The sequence below is a fragment of the Perkinsus marinus genome (assembly GCF_000006405.1).
Source record: "Perkinsus marinus ATCC 50983 genomic scaffold scf_1104296958406, whole genome shotgun sequence".
Lineage (NCBI taxonomy): Eukaryota > Perkinsozoa > Perkinsida > Perkinsidae > Perkinsus > Perkinsus marinus.
In genome coordinates, this window is record NW_003206811.1 from 20,464 (window position 1) to 39,203 (window position 18,740).

Genomic DNA, 18,740 nt, shown 5'->3' on the forward strand with positions numbered 1-18,740 from the left:
ATTCCTTAGAAGAACGACTCGCTCTCAGCAGTTCGGGTTTCGGGTTTACCATTCAGCTGGTCTTCTTTGGATTCTGTACATCTCCCCGTTTTCGTTGAGTTGATTTTCAAATATAATTCAGTTTTCACTTTAAAAAATTTCATATTATTATCAAAAATAATAATGAAATTAGGAAGACTCCTGAGCATTCTGGCAGCATCGCGGATGACCTACTCGACGACCAACACCTCTCGAGTGTATCACAAGAGGATTCGTATGGTGTGCGTATGTGTATTTGTAGGTCACTTGAGGGAGTTATGGTAGGGGTAAATAAAGAGGAATTGCAAAAGACTATTAATCTGTTGATTGATCATAAAATAGCTGCTGAATTGAAAGTGAGAAAAAAGATACGTTTATGGGAAAAAATCTTCGCTGTGCGCAATCAGGGAGTTCAGGAAGAGAACGCCAGACTACGGGAGGAGCTCGATGACAATCGAAGGTATCTTAGGTTGCCGCGTGCAAGATTCAAAGTAGGTCCGAAAATGTACCATATTTTTCTCAGGGCATTTGAGGAAGACTCCAAATCTCGACGACTTTACTACTTGACCGAGTCGAAGCAAACTGATGTGGTCACTGGTCAGCTCACGAGTACGATGTGGAGGATCCTCACTGGAGCTATGATCATGTTCATGCAGGTGAGAACAAGGATTCATTTAGTTCCTCCCAGGGTGTTTATGTTATGACATTTACATGGAAAACTGATTGAAGAATTATGTGTTCCTCGCCATACGTGGAAAATTAAAAATGAAATCTCCTCCGAAAACACTAGTGAAAAAACACATTTCACGACTACTGCATATCGCGCGTTTTTCACAGAGTTTTACGCCACTTCACGTAAAACGGATCGTGAAACACTCTATTACATATCACTGAATATTTCTATTGCCATATCTAGGAACTGCTATCGCCTTGAGAAAATAACGTTCCCAGGCTTTGAAAACAATGAGGAAACATTTTCCTATTTGAAAAATGTGGGAAATTCAAAACTAGTCCCCCCATCACCCGTACCACTCCTCTGCCAACTCATCAGGCCGGGTTTGCAATGCTGGAGGCCGGCTCCGTACGCGTCTACAATGTCCAGGCCATCCTCATGAAGAATCTACTAGATCTATGCATAAGTAGAATCACATAAAAAGTAACCCCAAGGATTCGCTTCTCGCAGGTCCAATCGTATGGTGGATCATGGGGTGGGGTCTTGCGTTTGGCTACGTCGTCGATCCTCTTACTGGAGAGCTCACTAGTGGCACTGAATTCAGCGGTGGGTGGCAGTGTTTGCGAAATATATATTTGACCTCCTCAGCTGAGTATATAAGTTCGCATAAACTGATGAGAAATTTCCATATTGTCACTAAAAAATGTATTACTACTTCGGTAATTTTCAGGTGGCAGTGGTTATGCTGGTACGGGGCTTACCGAGTACTGCATCGAATTTGACGCTATCACTGGTGACTGTATGGATGAGGCTCCTGCTCCTCTCGGGAAACCCAAGTTCAACCCCGACGAGTTCTTCTTTTTCTGGACATTTTCCGCGGCTGCGTCTACTATTGTTAGTGGGGGAGTTGCTGAAAGGGTGAGTTTCTTAATTTCATGGCGAGTGACGGAATCAGTGTTGTATTTTAGTAAAGAGATATACGTTATGATGAGTTTCCTCACTTTTTTAGGAATTTGCACCCACGAATTCGTGTAGAAATATTAAAAAATCAACAAGAAATTCCTCCAAAATTTTCTCGTAATTTTCATATTGTCATCAACACACGTTGGTGACCGTATGAATATTTTCTCACCCTGTTAATGACATCTATAGTATTCAGCTACATTGGGCGAAATTTGTCTTCTGTTCGACAAATTTGAACTTGCCTTTCCGAATTCATAAATTTCATTTATCTAATTACGAAAATCGAACTGTCATTTCGAATTTGAACTTTCATTTCGTGAGAAACTCCTTTGGCTCGTCGAAAATCAAATTTTTTTCGTCAAATTTCTTTTTTCAATTGCTGAATTTGAGATTGAAAAAGTGTAGACATATCTATAATATTATGAATATAAACTGCAAGTTTCCTCACTACATTGTACAAAAAAAGAAAAGTGTACAAAAATCAAGGAAAAATTTTCCAGAATTTCCTTATTTTCACCACTACATGTAGTTGACCATGTGCATATACTCCCCCTCAACACAGGACGATTTCATCTCAGGTTCGCTGTTCATCGTACTTTCTGTTCTCATCGGTTATGTCTGGTTTTATCTACCCCGTGCTCGTAGCCTGGCTCTGGAGCGGTCACGGTTGGCTCAGTAAACCCACAGATGGTTTAGATGCAACTTATTACGATTTTGCCGGTAATTTTATTTTCCGGAAAAAATTTTCTCGGAAAATTTTCTCTTCGGGCAGGTTCTGGAGTCGTTCATGTTACGGGAGGAATCGCCGCTTTGGTCGGCGCGAAAATTCTGGGCCCGAGAAAAGGGCGATTCGATGAGATGGTGGATCAAACAGAATTCATCCCACATTCGATACCGCTGATCGTTCTGGGTAATCCGAAGGTCCCTGGTTCGAACCCCACGGCCTGCATTTTTAAGGTACGATGATTTTATGGTTCGGTTGGATCGGCTTTAACGCTGGGTCTACCAGCAGTATGGTGTCCACAGTCGACGCTGATAAGGCTGCTCGCTCTGCTATGAACACAGTTCTTTCGGGGGCCTCAGGTGAGATGGATCGAAAAATAAAAAATGTAAAATTGAAGTTTTTTTCTTCTGAAAACTGCAAAAAGAGCCCCGCATCAAATCGCTTAGTGGGAAAAATCACTTGAGCAAACGAATTTTAGGATTTCATATTTCGCGTTTGTATGAAAAAATATAAATTTATACCGTAAAAATATTGCCGAAAATCTTAACCAGTTTTTATGAAAAAGATTGTATTTTCTTTGTTGTTGGATTTTACATTTTTCGCACATAGTAGATATGTGGTTGTGAATGTGTCGAGTTTGAAAATAGTTGTTGTGGATAGTTTGTAGTAGTTTTTATGAAAAACGTAAAAATCTTTGTAGAGGTGAGGCCTAGCATTTTGGCAAGAGGGCTATAGTTGTATTTATTTTTAGTATAATATTATAGATTCATTCAATGGAGTTTCGCCATCCTAGTGATATGAAAAATATATTTCACGACTACTGATGCATATCACCGCGAATAAAATCGCGTTTTCCACCGAGTTTTATGATGCCACTTCGCGTAAAACGGGTAGTCGTGAAAGTCCAGTGTTTGAAAAATTGAAGACAGCTATTCTTGATACAATCACCTCTATGGTGTTGGTGAAATTATTGTTGATTTCCGAACATGCTTACCATAATTTCTTCTTTGGACGCGGCTCGGCCGTGTAGACCCTATAGCCGCCAATTTGGGCATCGAGAGTAGTCATCCCTCGTTACATACCATAATTTCTACAACTCCCAAAGGGAAGCGAACATGTATCACTCTCAGGTGGATTCACCCTATTCGTGATCCGTCTCGTTTTCTTCAACATGTATGACGTCGCCGGTGTATGCAACGGTTGTCTTGCTGGTTTGGTAGGAATATTCGATTCCCGTCCGAATGGTGAAATTCAAAATGAGTGTGGGAAGATTCTCATTGATTCTATGTCACATTTTTACCCGAGTTTGTATGTAAATTTGTATAGTTAGTGAGGAAACTCTCGAAACATATATTCCTCCAACACTGAAGTTTGCGACCCGTTTTACGTGAACTCGGTGAAAAAGGCGATTCTATTCGCGGTGATATGCATCAGTAGTCGTGAAATATATTTTTCGTATCACGGCTGCCCGTGAAACTCCAATATTGAAGTCAGGTTTCCATCACGGCTGGGTCGGCTAACGTATCATCATTCAGCGCGTTAATCATCGGCATCATAGGAGGGTGTCTGTAAGAAAATTTCCCAGATCATAAATTTTCCTAAACTTTTTTTCTCAGTTACCAAACTGCTTCCCGAGTCGTTGCATCACGACACATCGACGATCCCATTGACGCGTTTGCTGTGCATGGTATGAGTGGAATTTGGGGAACTATAGCGTGCGTGCTGTTTGATAACGGCAGTGGCTTCAGGTGAGTATCATAATTTTTTATCATCGCAATTTTTCCGTTTTTTCAGTGTTTTTGGACCAGCAGGAATCACTCGTATCGGGCCGAACAACTACGAGGCTTCGGTAAACGTCGGGACGCAACTAGGGGTAATCTTCAGGTGACTTCCCTCGAATAAGTTTGTACGTTTTTCAGGTGAATCTTTTAGGATTGTTGATGATAATATTATGGTCAGCATCTTGGAGCGCTGCTGTATTCCTCGTATTTAGGAAGGTGAGTTTTTCCCATTTTTTGATCGCCAATTTTTGCTTCAGTTTGACCTTTTACACGCCACTGAGGAGAATGAAGTTTTCGCGCCCGACGATTATATGCAATTCTCATCGAGGAGGAAACCGGGGGCAGTTCATCCGGATGATGACGACTCTGATTATTCGGAAAGGAAATCGAACAAGTCGCATTTATCGAACAACTCCAACAGGAATAACAACAGTCGGGCGCTGAAGAGATCGTTGGACGGTTCGAGAGATGAGGTTGAGGAAGATGAAGATTAGCAGTGGAATTGACGCTTAGAAAAGATGTGAATACTATTACCATAATGTGAATGTTGTTATTCATGATGATTACAAGTTGTTGACAATACCAGAATATGCTTGCGTGAGAGTTTAAAGTCCAACAACACCTATCGATGCACGAGAGATCAGTTCTCTCTGACGCCCACAGGGCGAGGTAATTCCTTTCCCTCTCTGTTGATAGATGTGTCATTCGGAAGAACAATTAATTCCCTTCGATTGAGCTGAGAAAATAATATCTTTAAAAGTTGTTATCTGCACTCGACTCACACCCCTTACATGGATAACCGTTCCCTATACCACTACACCAACTGCTCTATACTGACTCAGTAAGGAGCAGTTGGTGTAGTGGTACTGAGTATTACTGAGTATACCCGTCGATTACACAAGGACTGTGGGTTGGATTCCCCTCTACTAACCCTATATACTACACCTTCGAGAGGAAGGAATGGAGTAACAATCGCGGGCTGAGCCCGCCGGGCTCGATCCTCAGCCCCGGCCCTTTTCGGTATCCTCATGTTATATACGGATCTTTTAAATACATGGTACATGTTATATTAGTAAATACCCCTTAAGAGATTTCCTTCCTATAAACACTTTTGCTAGTGAGTGATGGTTACGAAGTAATCAAGTTTAGTTACAAGACCAGAGTCAACGGTGCGGAAACAACCACACAAAAAAATCGAGAGCGCGGTAACTTGTGTCGTCGGCGAGCGAAGTAGACCGTTACAGTACGGCATATTTACGATTGCGAGAAACATCTAGGAGGCTTTTCGTAGCCTGTACTCCAGGCCAGTTGTGAGTAGCTCGTGGTACATGTATACCTTCCCCTCCGCAGTTGCGACGCGGGCTCGTTTATCTTCTCCATTTATTTAACCAATGGACGGTGCTCCTGATAGGAGCGGCAATATTGACATTCGCGTCGAAGACAACAATGGCGGCCACGATCTCGTCGGCGGCGACAACGGCAACCAACATGAAGCTGCGCGCGCAGCGCCTGTGCAGTTCTACCAACCGGACGAGGATGTGGTTGCCATGGTAAACGCTCTAGCCGCCTCCCCCGAGATCGCCGCTGAAGTCATCCACTCCCTGGGGAGCAATGGCCTGACTTCCCCGCAGCTGGTCGGCTCGTTGTCCTCGACTTCCGTGACAAGGGTAACTAATCATCTTTCCATCGCCGCGGCCGCCACACTTGAGTCCTTGGCTGAGGAACTAGGCGCCATAATCCGCAAGAGGCGTAAACTTCATGCCGAATCCGACGCTATCACCCAAAGGTCGACGGTGCAAGTTGAGGCTATAATCAACCATTCGATCAAGAACTACCACTCTCCCGTCCCACCAAGCCTCTTCTACGGAATCTCTTCCTCGGTCATCACCGCCGTCAGCAATACGAAGAATGGCTGCTATGTACCATTCAAGGATATCATGGAGAAGCCGGAGTTGCCTAGTGAGGGTCTGCCCGACTTCAAGCAGAAAAGACAGTCTTATGGCGGTCTCTCTACGAGCCCGGTGATGAAAGTTAAGTATCCGAATTCTAGTACGGAATGGTCCTTATGTTTGCTACGGTTCGTTCTACTCGTTGCTGGTACAGTAGACCCGAAGGTTCTCTCTCCGGTCGACATCCTAGCCTACAGCGCACGTATCCTAACCCTGGCGAGGTCTATGCCTTTGGTGACCATTCTCGTCTACGACGACCGCTATCGTCGCGGGGTGGCAGCTGTCATGGCTGCCAATGCCCAATTCTCATTGCACCAGTGCTTTCTGACCGGCACCAATCCGGCACTACTCGCCGAAGTCGTCAGTTCTTCACTGCGTTCCGCCAACCACATGAGAGCTCCTGCCGCGATTGGCAGTAGAGGTCGTAGTAGAGGCTCTACTGCGAGTCGCGGCGACTCGCAGCGGCGCAAGGCCTGTAGGAACTTCGCAGGAGGTACATGTACGTGGGGTGATAGGTGCAGGTACGCACACGATCTATCGGTTAAGCCCAACTCGAGCTCAACGGAGCATCCCCAGGCCGACTCGGCACGTAGCCGAAAGCGCCCCACCAAGCAGGCAGACAAGCCAAGTTCCTAATAGGAATTCCTATGCTGGGGGTAAGCCTGACCAATAATCACCGACTAGTTATCGGAGGCAATGTTGCCGTATCTCTCGTGTATCGTCTCTACTACGTAATAGAGTCTATGATGCATCGCGAGTCTGAGCATCATATGAGTTCGCTCTGAGTAGACGATCGTTCTAGTGGCTACGAAAGCCAGAATATTTATCGTTAATCAGCATTTCGTTAATGCTCAGGTGGTTGGTTTCCAGTGCGCTTACGTCCGTGGAATCGGAGCGTCGTGCTCCACGAGTAACTAGTCACAATGACAGCAAAAGGCCCTCAGTCGGTCAGCACGTCAGAGAACTGTTGATTGATGGCTCAAAGCTGAGGTGAGATATCAATGAGGCCCAAGGATATCGGGACGGGACCGGGTTGCTAGCGGCCCTACCGTCCGTAGCGACTACCGGAAAGTGTCCACAACTCTCCTTATGTCGAGTTCAGAGACACATCACGTTATAGGACAACCACATGTCACCAACACATCTGCATATTTTACCGCACCTCAATGTTGTATCGCATTCACCCTTTCTTACACATGCTTCGGGCAGTCATTGGTATCATATCAAACCCTTCCCGATCTGCTAGTATCAACTTCGACAATCTAAACAAAAACATAAAAATAATAACTGAAATAATAATAATTGAAATTCACCAATAAATTTCTCGGTTTCAAATCTCTATGGACGACTCCAGCTGAGTAAAAGTATCTGAAATTCATATCAATTACTCCTACACGAGTATTGATATATTACTTAACACCATGTAGCACTTGGTAGAGGAAAAAAATACATTGCTCTGAACGAAAAAAAAGCATTGGTTTTCACCCTAATGTTAGAATTTTCATAATAGAGCGAAAATTCTTCAAGGGAATTTTGGGGAACTAATGATAATTTTAACCTAAGTTATAAGAAAATTTTCAAGTAGAAATCCTTCAAGAAAAGTTCGGCAAATTGATGTTAATTTCACCCAAAATCATATGTGAATTTTCATAGGAAACAACAGTTTCTAGAATTACCTTTGTGAGATTTTGTTTCGTCTTCAGAAGCGCTCCTAGATCTGTTTCGAACAAATCGGTTACGATGCAGACGTGGGTGAAATCGTGGACTCCACCAAAAGTCATAATTGAATCTGCGGGAAAACTGTTATAATACTAATTTTAACCTCACTCAATTTCAACCTCACGACAGTGGAGTTTCATCCTAGTGATGTGAAGAACACTAGTGAAAAACATATCTCACGGCTACTGCATATCACCGCGAATAAAATCGCGTTTTTCACCGAGTTTTACGGCGCTTTGCGTAAAACGGGTTGTCGTGAAACTCCACTGTAATTCCACGTTTCCTGGGCCTCGTTAGCACGGCCTATGGCCGTGCTGGTTCCCCTCCGGTCTACAGTAGACCGGAGACCTTTAGTGTCACTGTTTATTACTGATATATCAAGTTCTCGTTGTAGTTTTTTTGGTTGAGGGTCGAAGGATGAAATCTAGGACAGTTCAGCAACATTAGCATTTGCTAAGCATTCGATCGCAGACATGTAGATCAACGAATTCTACGCATTCGGAGGTATGTTAGGGTTGGGACCCAACCGTTGGGTCGATTGCGGCAGGTCCTGGGAGCTTGATATTGGACAGGGGGCCGAAGGTCTGCGGAGATTCCATCTCAGACTCTTCCCAGAAGTTTACTCACTTTTGACCCGAAAACCACCCACGGGACCGGCCGCAACTATTGATAAGTGCGGTATTACGTAACTCGCATACGCTCTATGGCTCAGCAACCCCTTGCTGGGTGGGGAAGGCGGGGGTGAAGTATCTTATTTCCTTCCTTAAAGGGCCACCCGGGCTTTTGCTTACGTTCGACCCAGAATAGTAGACCCAGTTAACTAGAATACAAAGTGAAGTATAACTCGGCCAACTCTTTGTTGTAAACCTAGCCGATATTGTCACAATATCATTGTGCATCGCAGGAAGGTTTTCAGTCTTGACAACAAATAGGTTATGGAATATTTATCCATGTTTTGAGTTCCATTCATCGGCCATAGTACGACTTACGAGTGACTCACGACAGCCACGAAGCTTCTCCGTCAAAGAATCTCTGATAGGCGCGATGGTCGCCATTGGTGTAGAGTAGTATATATCAACTACCATTGCTGGTTAATTCATATTAACGTGGATGAGCAGCAGCTACGGCAGTCTCTGAAAGTCCCGTTTTATGAGATATCCCGTGATCATGATGAATCTTGATTTATGATTCGAATCTAGATATCCATGATAACTTATCCTGGACAAGTGATGTTGCGCAAAGAGGTACAATTCTTCCCACCAATCCGACTTCTCTATTCACCGTCGAAGAGGATCAGAGCCTCTGGTCCACAGCCTCTGGTCCACAGCCTCTGGTCCACAGCCTCTGGTCCAGAGGCCATGTTCGTCTCCAAATGCAGCGTTTAGTCCAACGCCGGCCCCGCATACGGCAGCAGCTATGCCAAATCTATTCGTCCCGTGAGCCCCATTCAATGGGGCCGTTATGCCAGCCACAAATTTGTCCGTGAGCCCCATTCAGTGGGGCCGTTATGCCAGCCACAAATTTGTCCGTGAGCCCCATTCACTGGGGCCGTTATGCCAGCCACAAATTTCTCCGTGAGCCCCATTCAATGGGGCCGTAATGCCAGCCACAAATTTCTTCGTGAGCCCCATTCAATGGGGCCGTAATGCCGGCCACAAATTTCTTCGTGAGCCCCATTCAATGGGGCCGTAATGCCAGCCACAAATTTCTCCGTGAGCCCCATTCAATGGGGCCGTTATGCCAGCCACAAATTTGTCCGTGAGCCCCATTCAATGGGGCCGTTATGCCAGCCGCAAATTTGTCCGTGAGCTCCATTGAATGGGGCCGTTATGCCAGCCACACATTCATCTGTGAGCCCCATTGAATGGGGCGGCGAAGTATGACTGCGTCCACTGTGGACGCACAGACACGCGCGACGCACAACGATATAGAATGCAGAACCATGCCAAGAATACCGACATAGTCGATTATATAACAGTGACCATGAGAGTAGTTATCAAAACAAGCAAATGCTTTTTGTATGCCGATGCAGCACACGTTGCATACATAAGACACTTGTCTCACACGAATGATTATGGTTTTTAATGCTGTGCGATCGCTGTCCTCACATCGCGTGTTTCGAAATTTGAAGATTCAAATTCAGCCAACTGTGTTTAGGTTAAATCCTGGGAAATACACAATGCGAAGATCATGAAATTGATAACTACTCCGAGAAAACTCGAAATAACGCTTGCGTATCATCGTCTGATCAGACCAGGGTCCAGGAAAGTATTTTCCGTCCTGCCCGAGCATGATTATCATGCCATGATATAACTGCAGGTTTCAGCCACACGTTTGGTGCGTGCCTACGAGTACGATCATACTAGAATGTCAGGAATTTACTTCCATACTATCATGTTAGTACGCTCGGCATTCTTATCGACACTACTCGCATATGTCGTGGCCTTCGATAGAGCTGCCACCAACCGTACGCTGGTCGCGATATCCTATCGTGGGACCCGACTCGACATCCGTCATGTACCGGATATGATGGCACAGGTCATCGCTGGTTCCGGTGGAGGGATATACACCCTCAGTCAAGACGACCGTGAGTGTGAGCGATGCTTCGCACAAGATGGCATGGTGTATGACTTGAAGGCGATAGGGATTCAGATTGTAGAGTCTGAATGCTCAGTTGGTCACAGTCAAATTCTGAACTACTTGAAGAAAGCCGAAGATGTGCTAGGTATTGAATTTCAGTGTGAGCCCGACTCTGAGGTAAGTCTAATCCCGGACCCCCCGTCGCATACAACTCAAGATTCTGCTAATTGTACTGGCGGCAATTCCGTTCTCGGCACCAACGACCCCGGCTCTTCCTGCCAGCGTAATCTCGAGATCATCCACATCGGTGCGGCCTGGCGAGCAGCTCGCTCGGCTGGACGTGAGCTGAAGGATGTCGTCTTAGCCATTAGTGACACCGGTGTTGACATGACTCATCCTGATCTGGTCAACCAATTCTGGAGGAACCCAGCGGACAACTCTATCGGTTACAACTTCATAACGAATACTACTAATGTTACTGATGGCGAAGGCCACGGTACTCACTGTGCTGGTAACGCGGCCGCTCAGACTAATAATAGCATCGGCATTGCAGGAGTGGCGAATATTAATGGGTCGGTGCCTCATGTGAAACTGATGATATTGAAGTTCCTTAGTGATACTGGAAGTGGCAGTATCAGTGACGAGATGAGGGCCCTCAATTTCGCAGTTGAGAATGGGGCTACCGTGTCCTCCCATTCATACGGCTCTGTTTCCACAAATGAAGTAGAGCGAACTGGTTTCAAGAACGCTGCTGCTGCTGGGCATGTTGCAGTTACTGCTGCCGGTAATCGAGGAAACAACTTGGACGATAGTCCATTTTATCCATGCTCCTTCGCGAAAGACTTCACACCTATGCTCTGCGTCGCTGCCAGTAAAACTGACCCAGTCGGGCACGTCTCTATGGCTGACTTTTCGAGTGCTGGCTCAGCTACGAAGATTGTCGCTCCCGGTGTTGATATCTACTCGACGATACCAGGAGGATCATATGACTATAAGAGTGGTACATCGATGTCGACCCCTACAGCTGCCGGTGTCGCGGCTTTGCTGGCTACTTTGGGTCTTAAAGGCCAGGATATAACGAACACGATCATCAATTCTAGGACCGCTGGCATAGACAATCCGTTCGGTCTATCTGATATAGGAGAAGTGGACGCTCTCAAGGCCGTTCAGCAGGCTCTAAGACAAGTTTCCAGCCGCTACTTTCGTGGTGAATAATCCCTCCCTTTAAAGTTAGTAACTTCAAGTTACGAGCTCCGAACATCATCGAGCCAACAAATCTTATCTTCATCTTTCAGTGACGTCTTTCGCTTCATTTTAAGACTTTTCCCTGTCGTTCTATCTCATCATTAAATCATTTAACAGATCGATAAGTTCCGTTGTTTGATCCGTTGTTGGATCTTTCTGCTCGGGTTGAATGTTTGTTGGAAATCTAGCCGATATTGTCACAATATCATTGTGCATCGCAGGAAGGTTTTCAGTCTTGACAACAAATAGGTTACGGAATATTTATCCATGTTTTGGGTTCCATTCATCGGCCATAGTACGACTTACGAGTGACTCACGACAGCCACGAAGCTTCTCCGTCCAAGAATCTCTGATAGGCGCGATGGTCGCCATTGGTGTAGAATAGTAATACTGCTGTAGTATAAATCAATTACTATTGCTGGTAACTTCATACCAACGCGGATGAGCAGCAGCTACTTCAATCTCTGAAACTCCCGTATTACGAGATATCCCGTGATCATGATTCGCTAGATATCCATTATAACTTATCCCGGATAAATGATCCGCAAAGAGGTACAATTCTTCCCAACAATCCGATTATCTATTCACCGTCGAAAAGGGTCAGAGCCTCTGGTCCAGAAGCCATGTTCGCATCCGATCATTTCTTGAATGGTGAGCAAGATATTAACACTAACCTCCATTCTCTCCAATCACTTCAAGTATGGTCGGCTGAGCCCTCAATTCTATGGATTCGGTCAAGATTCATCACGTTGTGTTAATTCGGGTTCTTGGCGCAAACCATCGTATAATACGGACCGGTTGAGTTCGCAATGGAATCTAGTGGGGAAAGTGTAACCTTTCTGGGAACATGGACTACTTCACGGGGTAATTGGGGACCCCCAATCACGACAATCCTAAATCACGGCATTGACTTGCCTATCTGAAGTGCATCGCTCAACCGACCTCCTCGTTCCTAAACCGCCACTTATGCACCTAATTGATTCCCCTACTTGTGCATGTAAGACCCCAATCCGTCACGAACCGCTGGCATAGCGGCCCCATCATCCGGACAGAATTCTGAATGGTTTAGTCCGCTGCATAGGGGCCCTATGATAGGGCAGCTATGTCAAATCCATTTGTCCAGTGAGCCCCATTGAATGGGGCCGCTATGCCAGCCGCACATCTGTCCGTGAGCCCCATTGAATGGGGCCGTTATGCCAGCCACACATTCGTCCGTGAGCCCCATTAAATGGGGCCGCGGAGTATTACTCAGTAAACGCGAGGTTTTTCCAAATGAAAGAGCCAAGTCCGTTATCAGACGAGACTTGTTCTCTTACCCTCAATCATAGCCGCTCGCTCACCTTTAAGAATCCAGACCTGCTGCTGCTGTTGATTCCGGTTTTGGAGTCCAACCTCAGGGAGCTTCAAGCCAATCCCCTACAAGGGGCGCCTCACAGATGATTTCCTTTTCTATTCTTCACGGAGCGACTCTCTCCCTGACCTGCGATGACTCCTGAGAACGCCTTATCCCGTCAATAACAGACCGAGCCGATCTTACCTGCTCTGACACTAGTAGTATGATACTAGTAGATACGCACCACGAGCACCACGTATAACACGATCGCGATAAGGATAAGTAATACAGCAGGACTCCACTGCGTGTGCATAGTGAGATGATTCGAGTTTGAGGATTGTTGTTGTGGAAAAAAGTAGTTTATAAAGAACGTAGATAGCGAGACCTTATGTGGATGTGGTCTAGCATTATGGTGAGATCGACGTAGTAATATTTATTTTTCGTATAATATCATTGATAAATTAAATGTTTACTAAATTGAAGACAGTCTGTCTGTATTATACAGATATTTGTGAGACAATCACCTCTACAGTGTTGGGGAAATTATTGTTGCTTTCTGAGCATTTCTACCATAATTTCTGCAATTAGTGAAGGAACTCCCGAGCTCAGCTGAGGAAAGCAAACATATCTTTCTTTCAGGTGGATTTACCCTATTCGTGATCCGTCTCGTTTTCTTCAACATGTATGACGTCGCCGGTGTATGCAACGGTTGCCTTGCTGGGTTGGTAAGAAGATTCTTCTCTCGGCCGAAGTGGGAATTTCAAAATCAGTGTGCGGGGGGAAAATATGCACATACGTTGGTGTACAATCCGGAAAATTCTCATGGATTCGTGTACATTTCTACCTGAATTCGTATGCGAACTCGTCCTATCAGTGAGGAAACTATCGAAACTTTCATTCCTCCAACACTGGAGTTTCACGCCCCGTTTCACGTGAAGTGGCCTAATACTCTGTGAAAAAGGCGATTCTATTCGCGGTGATATGCATCAGTAGTCGTGAAATATATTTTTCGTATCACGGCTGCCCGTGAAACTCCAATAGTCAAGTCAGGTTTCCATCACTGCTGGGTCGGCTAACGTATCATCATTCAGCGCGTTAATCATCGGCATCATAGGAGGGTGTCTGTAAGAAAATTTCCCAGATCATAAATTTTCCTAAACTTTTTTTCTCAGTTACCAGACTGCTTCCAGAGTCGTTGCATCACGACACATCGACGATCCCATTGATGCGTTTGCTGTGCACGGTATGAGTGGAATTTGGGGGACTATAGCGTGCGTGCTGTTTGATAACGGCAGTGGCTTCAGGTGAATACCATAATTTTTTATCATCGCAATTATTCCGTTTTTTCAGTGTTTTCGGACCAGCAGGAATCACTCGTATCGGGCCGAACAACTACGAGCCCTCGGTAAACGTCGGGACGCAACTAGGGGTAATCTTTAGGTGACTTCCGTCGAAAAAATTTGTATGTTTTTCAGGTGAATCTTTTGGGATTGTTGATGATAATATTATGGTCAGCATTTTGGAGCGCTGCTGTATTCCTCGTATTTAGGAAGGTGAGTTTTTTCCCCATTTTTTGATCGCCAATTTTTGATTCAGTTTGACCTTTTACACGCCACTGAGGAGAAAGAAGTTTTCGCGCCCGACGATTATATGCAATTCTCATCGAGGAGGAAACCGGAGGCGGTTCACCCGGATGATGACGACTCTGATTATTCGGAAAGGAAATCGAACAAGTCGCATTTATCGAACAACTCCAACAGGAATAGCAACAGTCGGGCGCTGAAGAGATCGTTGGATGGTTCGAGAGATGATGTTGAGGAAGATGAAGATTAGCGGTGGAATTGACGCTTAGAAAGGATGTGAATATTATTACCGTAATGTGAATGTTGTTATTCATGATGATTACAAGTTGTTGACAATACCAGAATATGCTTGTGTGAGAGTTTAAAGTCCAACAACACCTATCGATGCACGAGAGATCAGTTCATCCTCTCACCCCCACAGGGCGAGGTAATCCCCTCCCTCCCTGTTGATAGATGTGCCAATAGGAAGAACAATTAATTTTCTTCCGTTGAGCTAATAAAATAATATCTTTGAAGATCTTCATCGGTACTCGGGATCGAACTCACGGCCTCTACGTGAATAGCAGTTTCTTATACCACTACACCATCTATTCTATACTGACTCACTGAGGAGCAGTTGGTGTAGTGGTACTGAGTATTACTGAGTATACCCGTCGATTACACAAGGACTGTGGATTGGACTCCCCTCTACTAACCCTATATACTACACCTTCAAGAGGAAGGAATGGAGTAACAATCGCGGGTTCGATCCTCAGCCCCGGCCTTTTTCGATATCCTCATGTTACATACAGATCTTTTAAATACATGTTACATGTTATATTAGTAAATGCCTCATGAAAGATTTCCTTCCGGTAAACACTACTAAAACAACTCAACACAATTTAGTGACAATAATCTGGTCATTAATTATACATTAATTATTCCTTTGAATGTTCGTTACGGCTGCGGGGTCGATTCCCGGTACGGCTTTTTTCAACACGCTTGGCAAATTCGCATATTATACTACTCCTACTACTACAACAACTCAACATAATTTAGTGACAGTGAACTGGCAGTTATACGTTTATTATTTTCCTGATCGTTAACCCCCCGCCCTTCGACTTCCTCCTCATAATAATACACATTGACAAGACGAATGTATCTCTGTGTATCTCGTAAGCATTGGAAATTTCTCAGGGAATTTCAGCAAAAACATATAATAATACTTTGTAAAAGAGTTTCATATAACCTCGTATGAGAATTCCCATTTTCACTATATCATACCCATGGTAGTACAAGTGACCCGAAATGCGGATATTCGTTACAATTTCCCTCACACATAATCGTCGTAAATTCCATCATAAAACGCAACAAAAAACCACCCGTACTCTCCCAACACAATACAGCCATCCACAGAACAACATACTCTTCTGCACGCATGCACACAATCATATAAAACTTCATTTCTCCTACACCCCGACTCTGTCCACCCCAAAGGCTTCCCCAGGCTCCAACAAAGGGCACCGCGCGGCGATTTCAGCATCACTCACGAACTCCGCCGATTCGCTGTAAATCCGATACTCATTGGGATAATAACTAAACAAAACTCGCTTCGCTCCGCCTACCTCCCAATTTCTTTACCGAAGCATTTCTCTGTGAATGAGTTCTCTCAAACATGGTTGATCAACTTTTCTTCGCTCAAATTCAAACTCATCCACTGGTATGAGACCCCTCACCGGTTCGTCATCTTCTTGGTGAAAATTCTGGAAAAAAAATAAAATTTCCACAGAAAAAAATTTCAAAAAAAACATATTACTTTCATCAGCTCATGCTCGAGGGCTTCCTGCACACTTATTCGTTCACTAGGATCGAATTTTAGCATTTTTTCCATAATGTCAACCTCAGGGGGATACTAACAATAACAGAATCACCTATAGCAAACTGACTCCTATACTCTAGCTCGTGAAACGTATAAAATTTATTTCCCACTCGAAAAAAAACACATGGCGACCAAAAAATCACAAAAAAAATAATTTTTCCCTGGAATTTCACAAAATTCCCCATTCCTGCATATTACCTTTTCACAATTATAATAATATTTTATACCATAATTTCTTCCCATCCTCTCGAGCGTTTCCGAGAAAATTTCCATCAAGTTCATCGGCTGTAACCATTCACCGCCACACTCATGCACAACTTGTCGTAATCTATCACCAACATGAGAGGAAAAATTTTCGGAAATTTTTTTACTTTTCATTTCCCATAATTTTCACAACTTCTTCCGAAGGCACCCCAGTGAGCTCCACCGTCAATTCGAGCTGATGTGAATTATTTTCTCCCGCGAGTAATGGTCTGTGGAATGATAACACTGGAGTTTCACGACTACCCGTTTTACGTGAAGTGGCATCGTAAAACTCGGTGAAAAACGCGATGTTATTCGCGGTGATATGCAGTAGTCGTGAAATATGTTTTTCATATCACTAGGGTGGTGAAACTCCAATAATACAGCAAAATTACCGAGTTTTACTTTTTCGTGAGAATCTCCGCAAAAATACACCCAATGCTCCAAATATCAGCTGCTTTTCCATAATTTTTACAATCACATAAAATCTCCGGCGAGCGGTACCATCTGGTGCCTAGACAAGCAATTGAACACAACTACGGAATCAGCAACTGCACGAAATCTAAAGAGTTTGTTTCGTATCACCTAGAGCTTCTGAATGTGGGCCTTCATAACACTAATGTATTGCTTACATATGTTATTGATCAATTTCTCACGAAAAAAATTCATAAAAAATTTTTTGCACATTTTTCACAGTTGTGTTGGTCAACAAGAATAGAAGAGAAAATATCATTAACAAAAACCAACACCGCGGAAATTAACGCTGCTGCGGTAGCATAACAACAGGTTTATTACCAAATTCATTTCTGCTTAAAAAATCAAACAGTAGACATACATTCGCACTTAGTGATGGAATCAGTATACGCCACAACGAAAAAAATTAAATATATAATGGAGTTTCACGAGCAGCCGTGATATCAAAAACACTAGTGAAAAATGTATTCCACGACTACTGCATATCACCGCGAATATAACGTCACCTAAACGGGTGAAACTCCAATGAAATGAGTATAAACTAAATACTTAGTCGTTAGTCCTGCAAAAAAATGTTTGCTTTTCTCACATAGGAGTTTATATACGAATTGGAAGAATATACGAATACTGTATAGAAACTAACAAAATCTCCACAGAGTCTTAATATTGTCACCAACACATGTGCATATTCTACCACACTTCTAAACTGCATCGCATTCACCCGTTGTTACACATGCTGCGAGCGGTCATTGGTATCATATCAAACCCTTCGCGATCTGCTAGTATTAACTTTGACAATCTAAACAAAAACATAAAAATAATAATAATAATAATACCGAGAAAAAAATTCCCATTTTTACCCGAAATCGCATATTTTGAGGTCGCAGTTGAAATTGACCAATAAATTCCTCGGTTTCAAATCTCTATGGACGACTCCAGCTGAATGAAAATACCTGATATTTATACTCATTACTCCTACACGAATATTGATATATTACTTAACACCACGTAGCACTTGGTAAAGGAAGAATATACATTGCTCCTGAACGAAAAAAAAGGAAAAAATAGTATTGGTTTTCATCCTAATGTGAGAATTTTCATAATAGAGTGAAAATTCTGGAAGAAAATTTCGGGAAATTAATATTGATTTTTACCCAAAATTATAAGAAAATTTTCCTGAGAGCAAAATTTCTCCAAAGAAATTTTGGGAAATTAATATTAATTTTTACCCAAAATTATATGTAAATTTTCGTAATAGAATGAAAATTTAGGAAGGAAATTTTGGGAAATTAATGTTAAATTTTACCGAAAATTATAAGAAAATTTTCATAGGGAACAACAGTTTCTAGAACTACCAATGTGAGATTCTGATTGCTCTTCAGAACTGCTCCTAGATCTGTTTCGAACAGATCGGTTACGATGCAGACGTGGGTGAAATCGTGGACTCCACCAAAAGTCATAATCGAATCTGCGGGAAAACTTTTATAATACAAATTTTAACTTCAACATTGGAGTTTTACCGCCCTAGTGATATGAAAAACATATTTCACGACTACTGCATATCACTGCGAATGAAATCGCGTTTTTCATGGAGTTT

At 43.6% G+C, this 18,740-nt stretch overlaps 6 protein-coding genes across 6 annotated transcripts in view; 4 read left to right on the top strand and 2 right to left on the bottom strand.

Annotated features, from left to right (window-relative positions):
- Window positions 1-296: 296 nt before the first annotated feature.
- On the top strand, window positions 297-4,653 carry Pmar_PMAR015946 (ammonium transporter, putative; the record flags this gene model as incomplete). Its single annotated transcript, XM_002774322.1, has 15 exons — window positions 297-374; window positions 426-478; window positions 542-674; window positions 1,070-1,157; window positions 1,202-1,297; window positions 1,422-1,609; window positions 2,233-2,374; window positions 2,427-2,564; window positions 2,612-2,737; window positions 3,509-3,594; window positions 3,873-3,946; window positions 3,995-4,126; window positions 4,173-4,251; window positions 4,298-4,375; window positions 4,417-4,653. 15 exons carry the CDS (start codon window positions 297-299, stop codon window positions 4,651-4,653), a joined length of 1,728 nt encoding a protein of 575 aa, XP_002774368.1.
- Window positions 4,654-5,550: 897 nt separating this feature from the next.
- Pmar_PMAR015947 (hypothetical protein) lies at window positions 5,551-6,744 on the top strand (the record flags this gene model as incomplete). The annotated part of the gene is made up of 1 exon (XM_002774323.1): window positions 5,551-6,744. The coding sequence occupies one exon, from the start codon at window positions 5,551-5,553 to the stop codon at window positions 6,742-6,744; it is 1,194 nt and encodes a 397-aa protein (XP_002774369.1).
- A 44-nt stretch (window positions 6,745-6,788) lies between these two features.
- On the bottom strand, window positions 6,789-8,882 carry Pmar_PMAR015948 (hypothetical protein; the record flags this gene model as incomplete). Its single annotated transcript, XM_002774324.1, has 5 exons — window positions 6,789-6,913; window positions 7,303-7,370; window positions 7,503-7,564; window positions 7,785-7,897; window positions 8,828-8,882. 5 exons carry the CDS (start codon window positions 8,880-8,882, stop codon window positions 6,789-6,791), a joined length of 423 nt encoding a protein of 140 aa, XP_002774370.1.
- Window positions 8,883-10,353: 1,471 nt separating this feature from the next.
- On the top strand, window positions 10,354-11,911 carry Pmar_PMAR015949 (Subtilisin Carlsberg precursor, putative; the record flags this gene model as incomplete). Its single annotated transcript, XM_002774325.1, has 1 exon — window positions 10,354-11,911. One exon carries the CDS (start codon window positions 10,354-10,356, stop codon window positions 11,620-11,622), a length of 1,269 nt encoding a protein of 422 aa, XP_002774371.1. The 3' UTR covers window positions 11,623-11,911.
- A 1,754-nt stretch (window positions 11,912-13,665) lies between these two features.
- On the top strand, window positions 13,666-14,818 carry Pmar_PMAR015950 (ammonium transporter, putative; the record flags this gene model as incomplete). Its single annotated transcript, XM_002774326.1, has 6 exons — window positions 13,666-13,710; window positions 14,036-14,109; window positions 14,158-14,289; window positions 14,336-14,414; window positions 14,461-14,538; window positions 14,582-14,818. The coding sequence occupies 6 exons, from the start codon at window positions 13,666-13,668 to the stop codon at window positions 14,816-14,818; spliced, it is 645 nt and encodes a 214-aa protein (XP_002774372.1).
- A 1,198-nt stretch (window positions 14,819-16,016) lies between these two features.
- Window positions 16,017-18,740, bottom strand: part of Pmar_PMAR015951 (big MAP kinase BMK, putative) — a gene marked incomplete at both ends in the record, with an annotated part of 4,612 nt that continues 1,888 nt past the window's right edge. Inside the window, 8 exons of the mRNA XM_002774327.1 lie at window positions 16,017-16,143; window positions 16,189-16,310; window positions 16,364-16,459; window positions 16,625-16,754; window positions 17,865-17,942; window positions 18,004-18,096; window positions 18,142-18,185; window positions 18,499-18,611. Coding sequence (XP_002774373.1) covers window positions 16,017-16,143; window positions 16,189-16,310; window positions 16,364-16,459; window positions 16,625-16,754; window positions 17,865-17,942; window positions 18,004-18,096; window positions 18,142-18,185; window positions 18,499-18,611 — 803 coding nt within the window. The remainder of the gene's footprint in view (window positions 16,144-16,188; window positions 16,311-16,363; window positions 16,460-16,624; window positions 16,755-17,864; window positions 17,943-18,003; window positions 18,097-18,141; window positions 18,186-18,498; window positions 18,612-18,740) is intronic.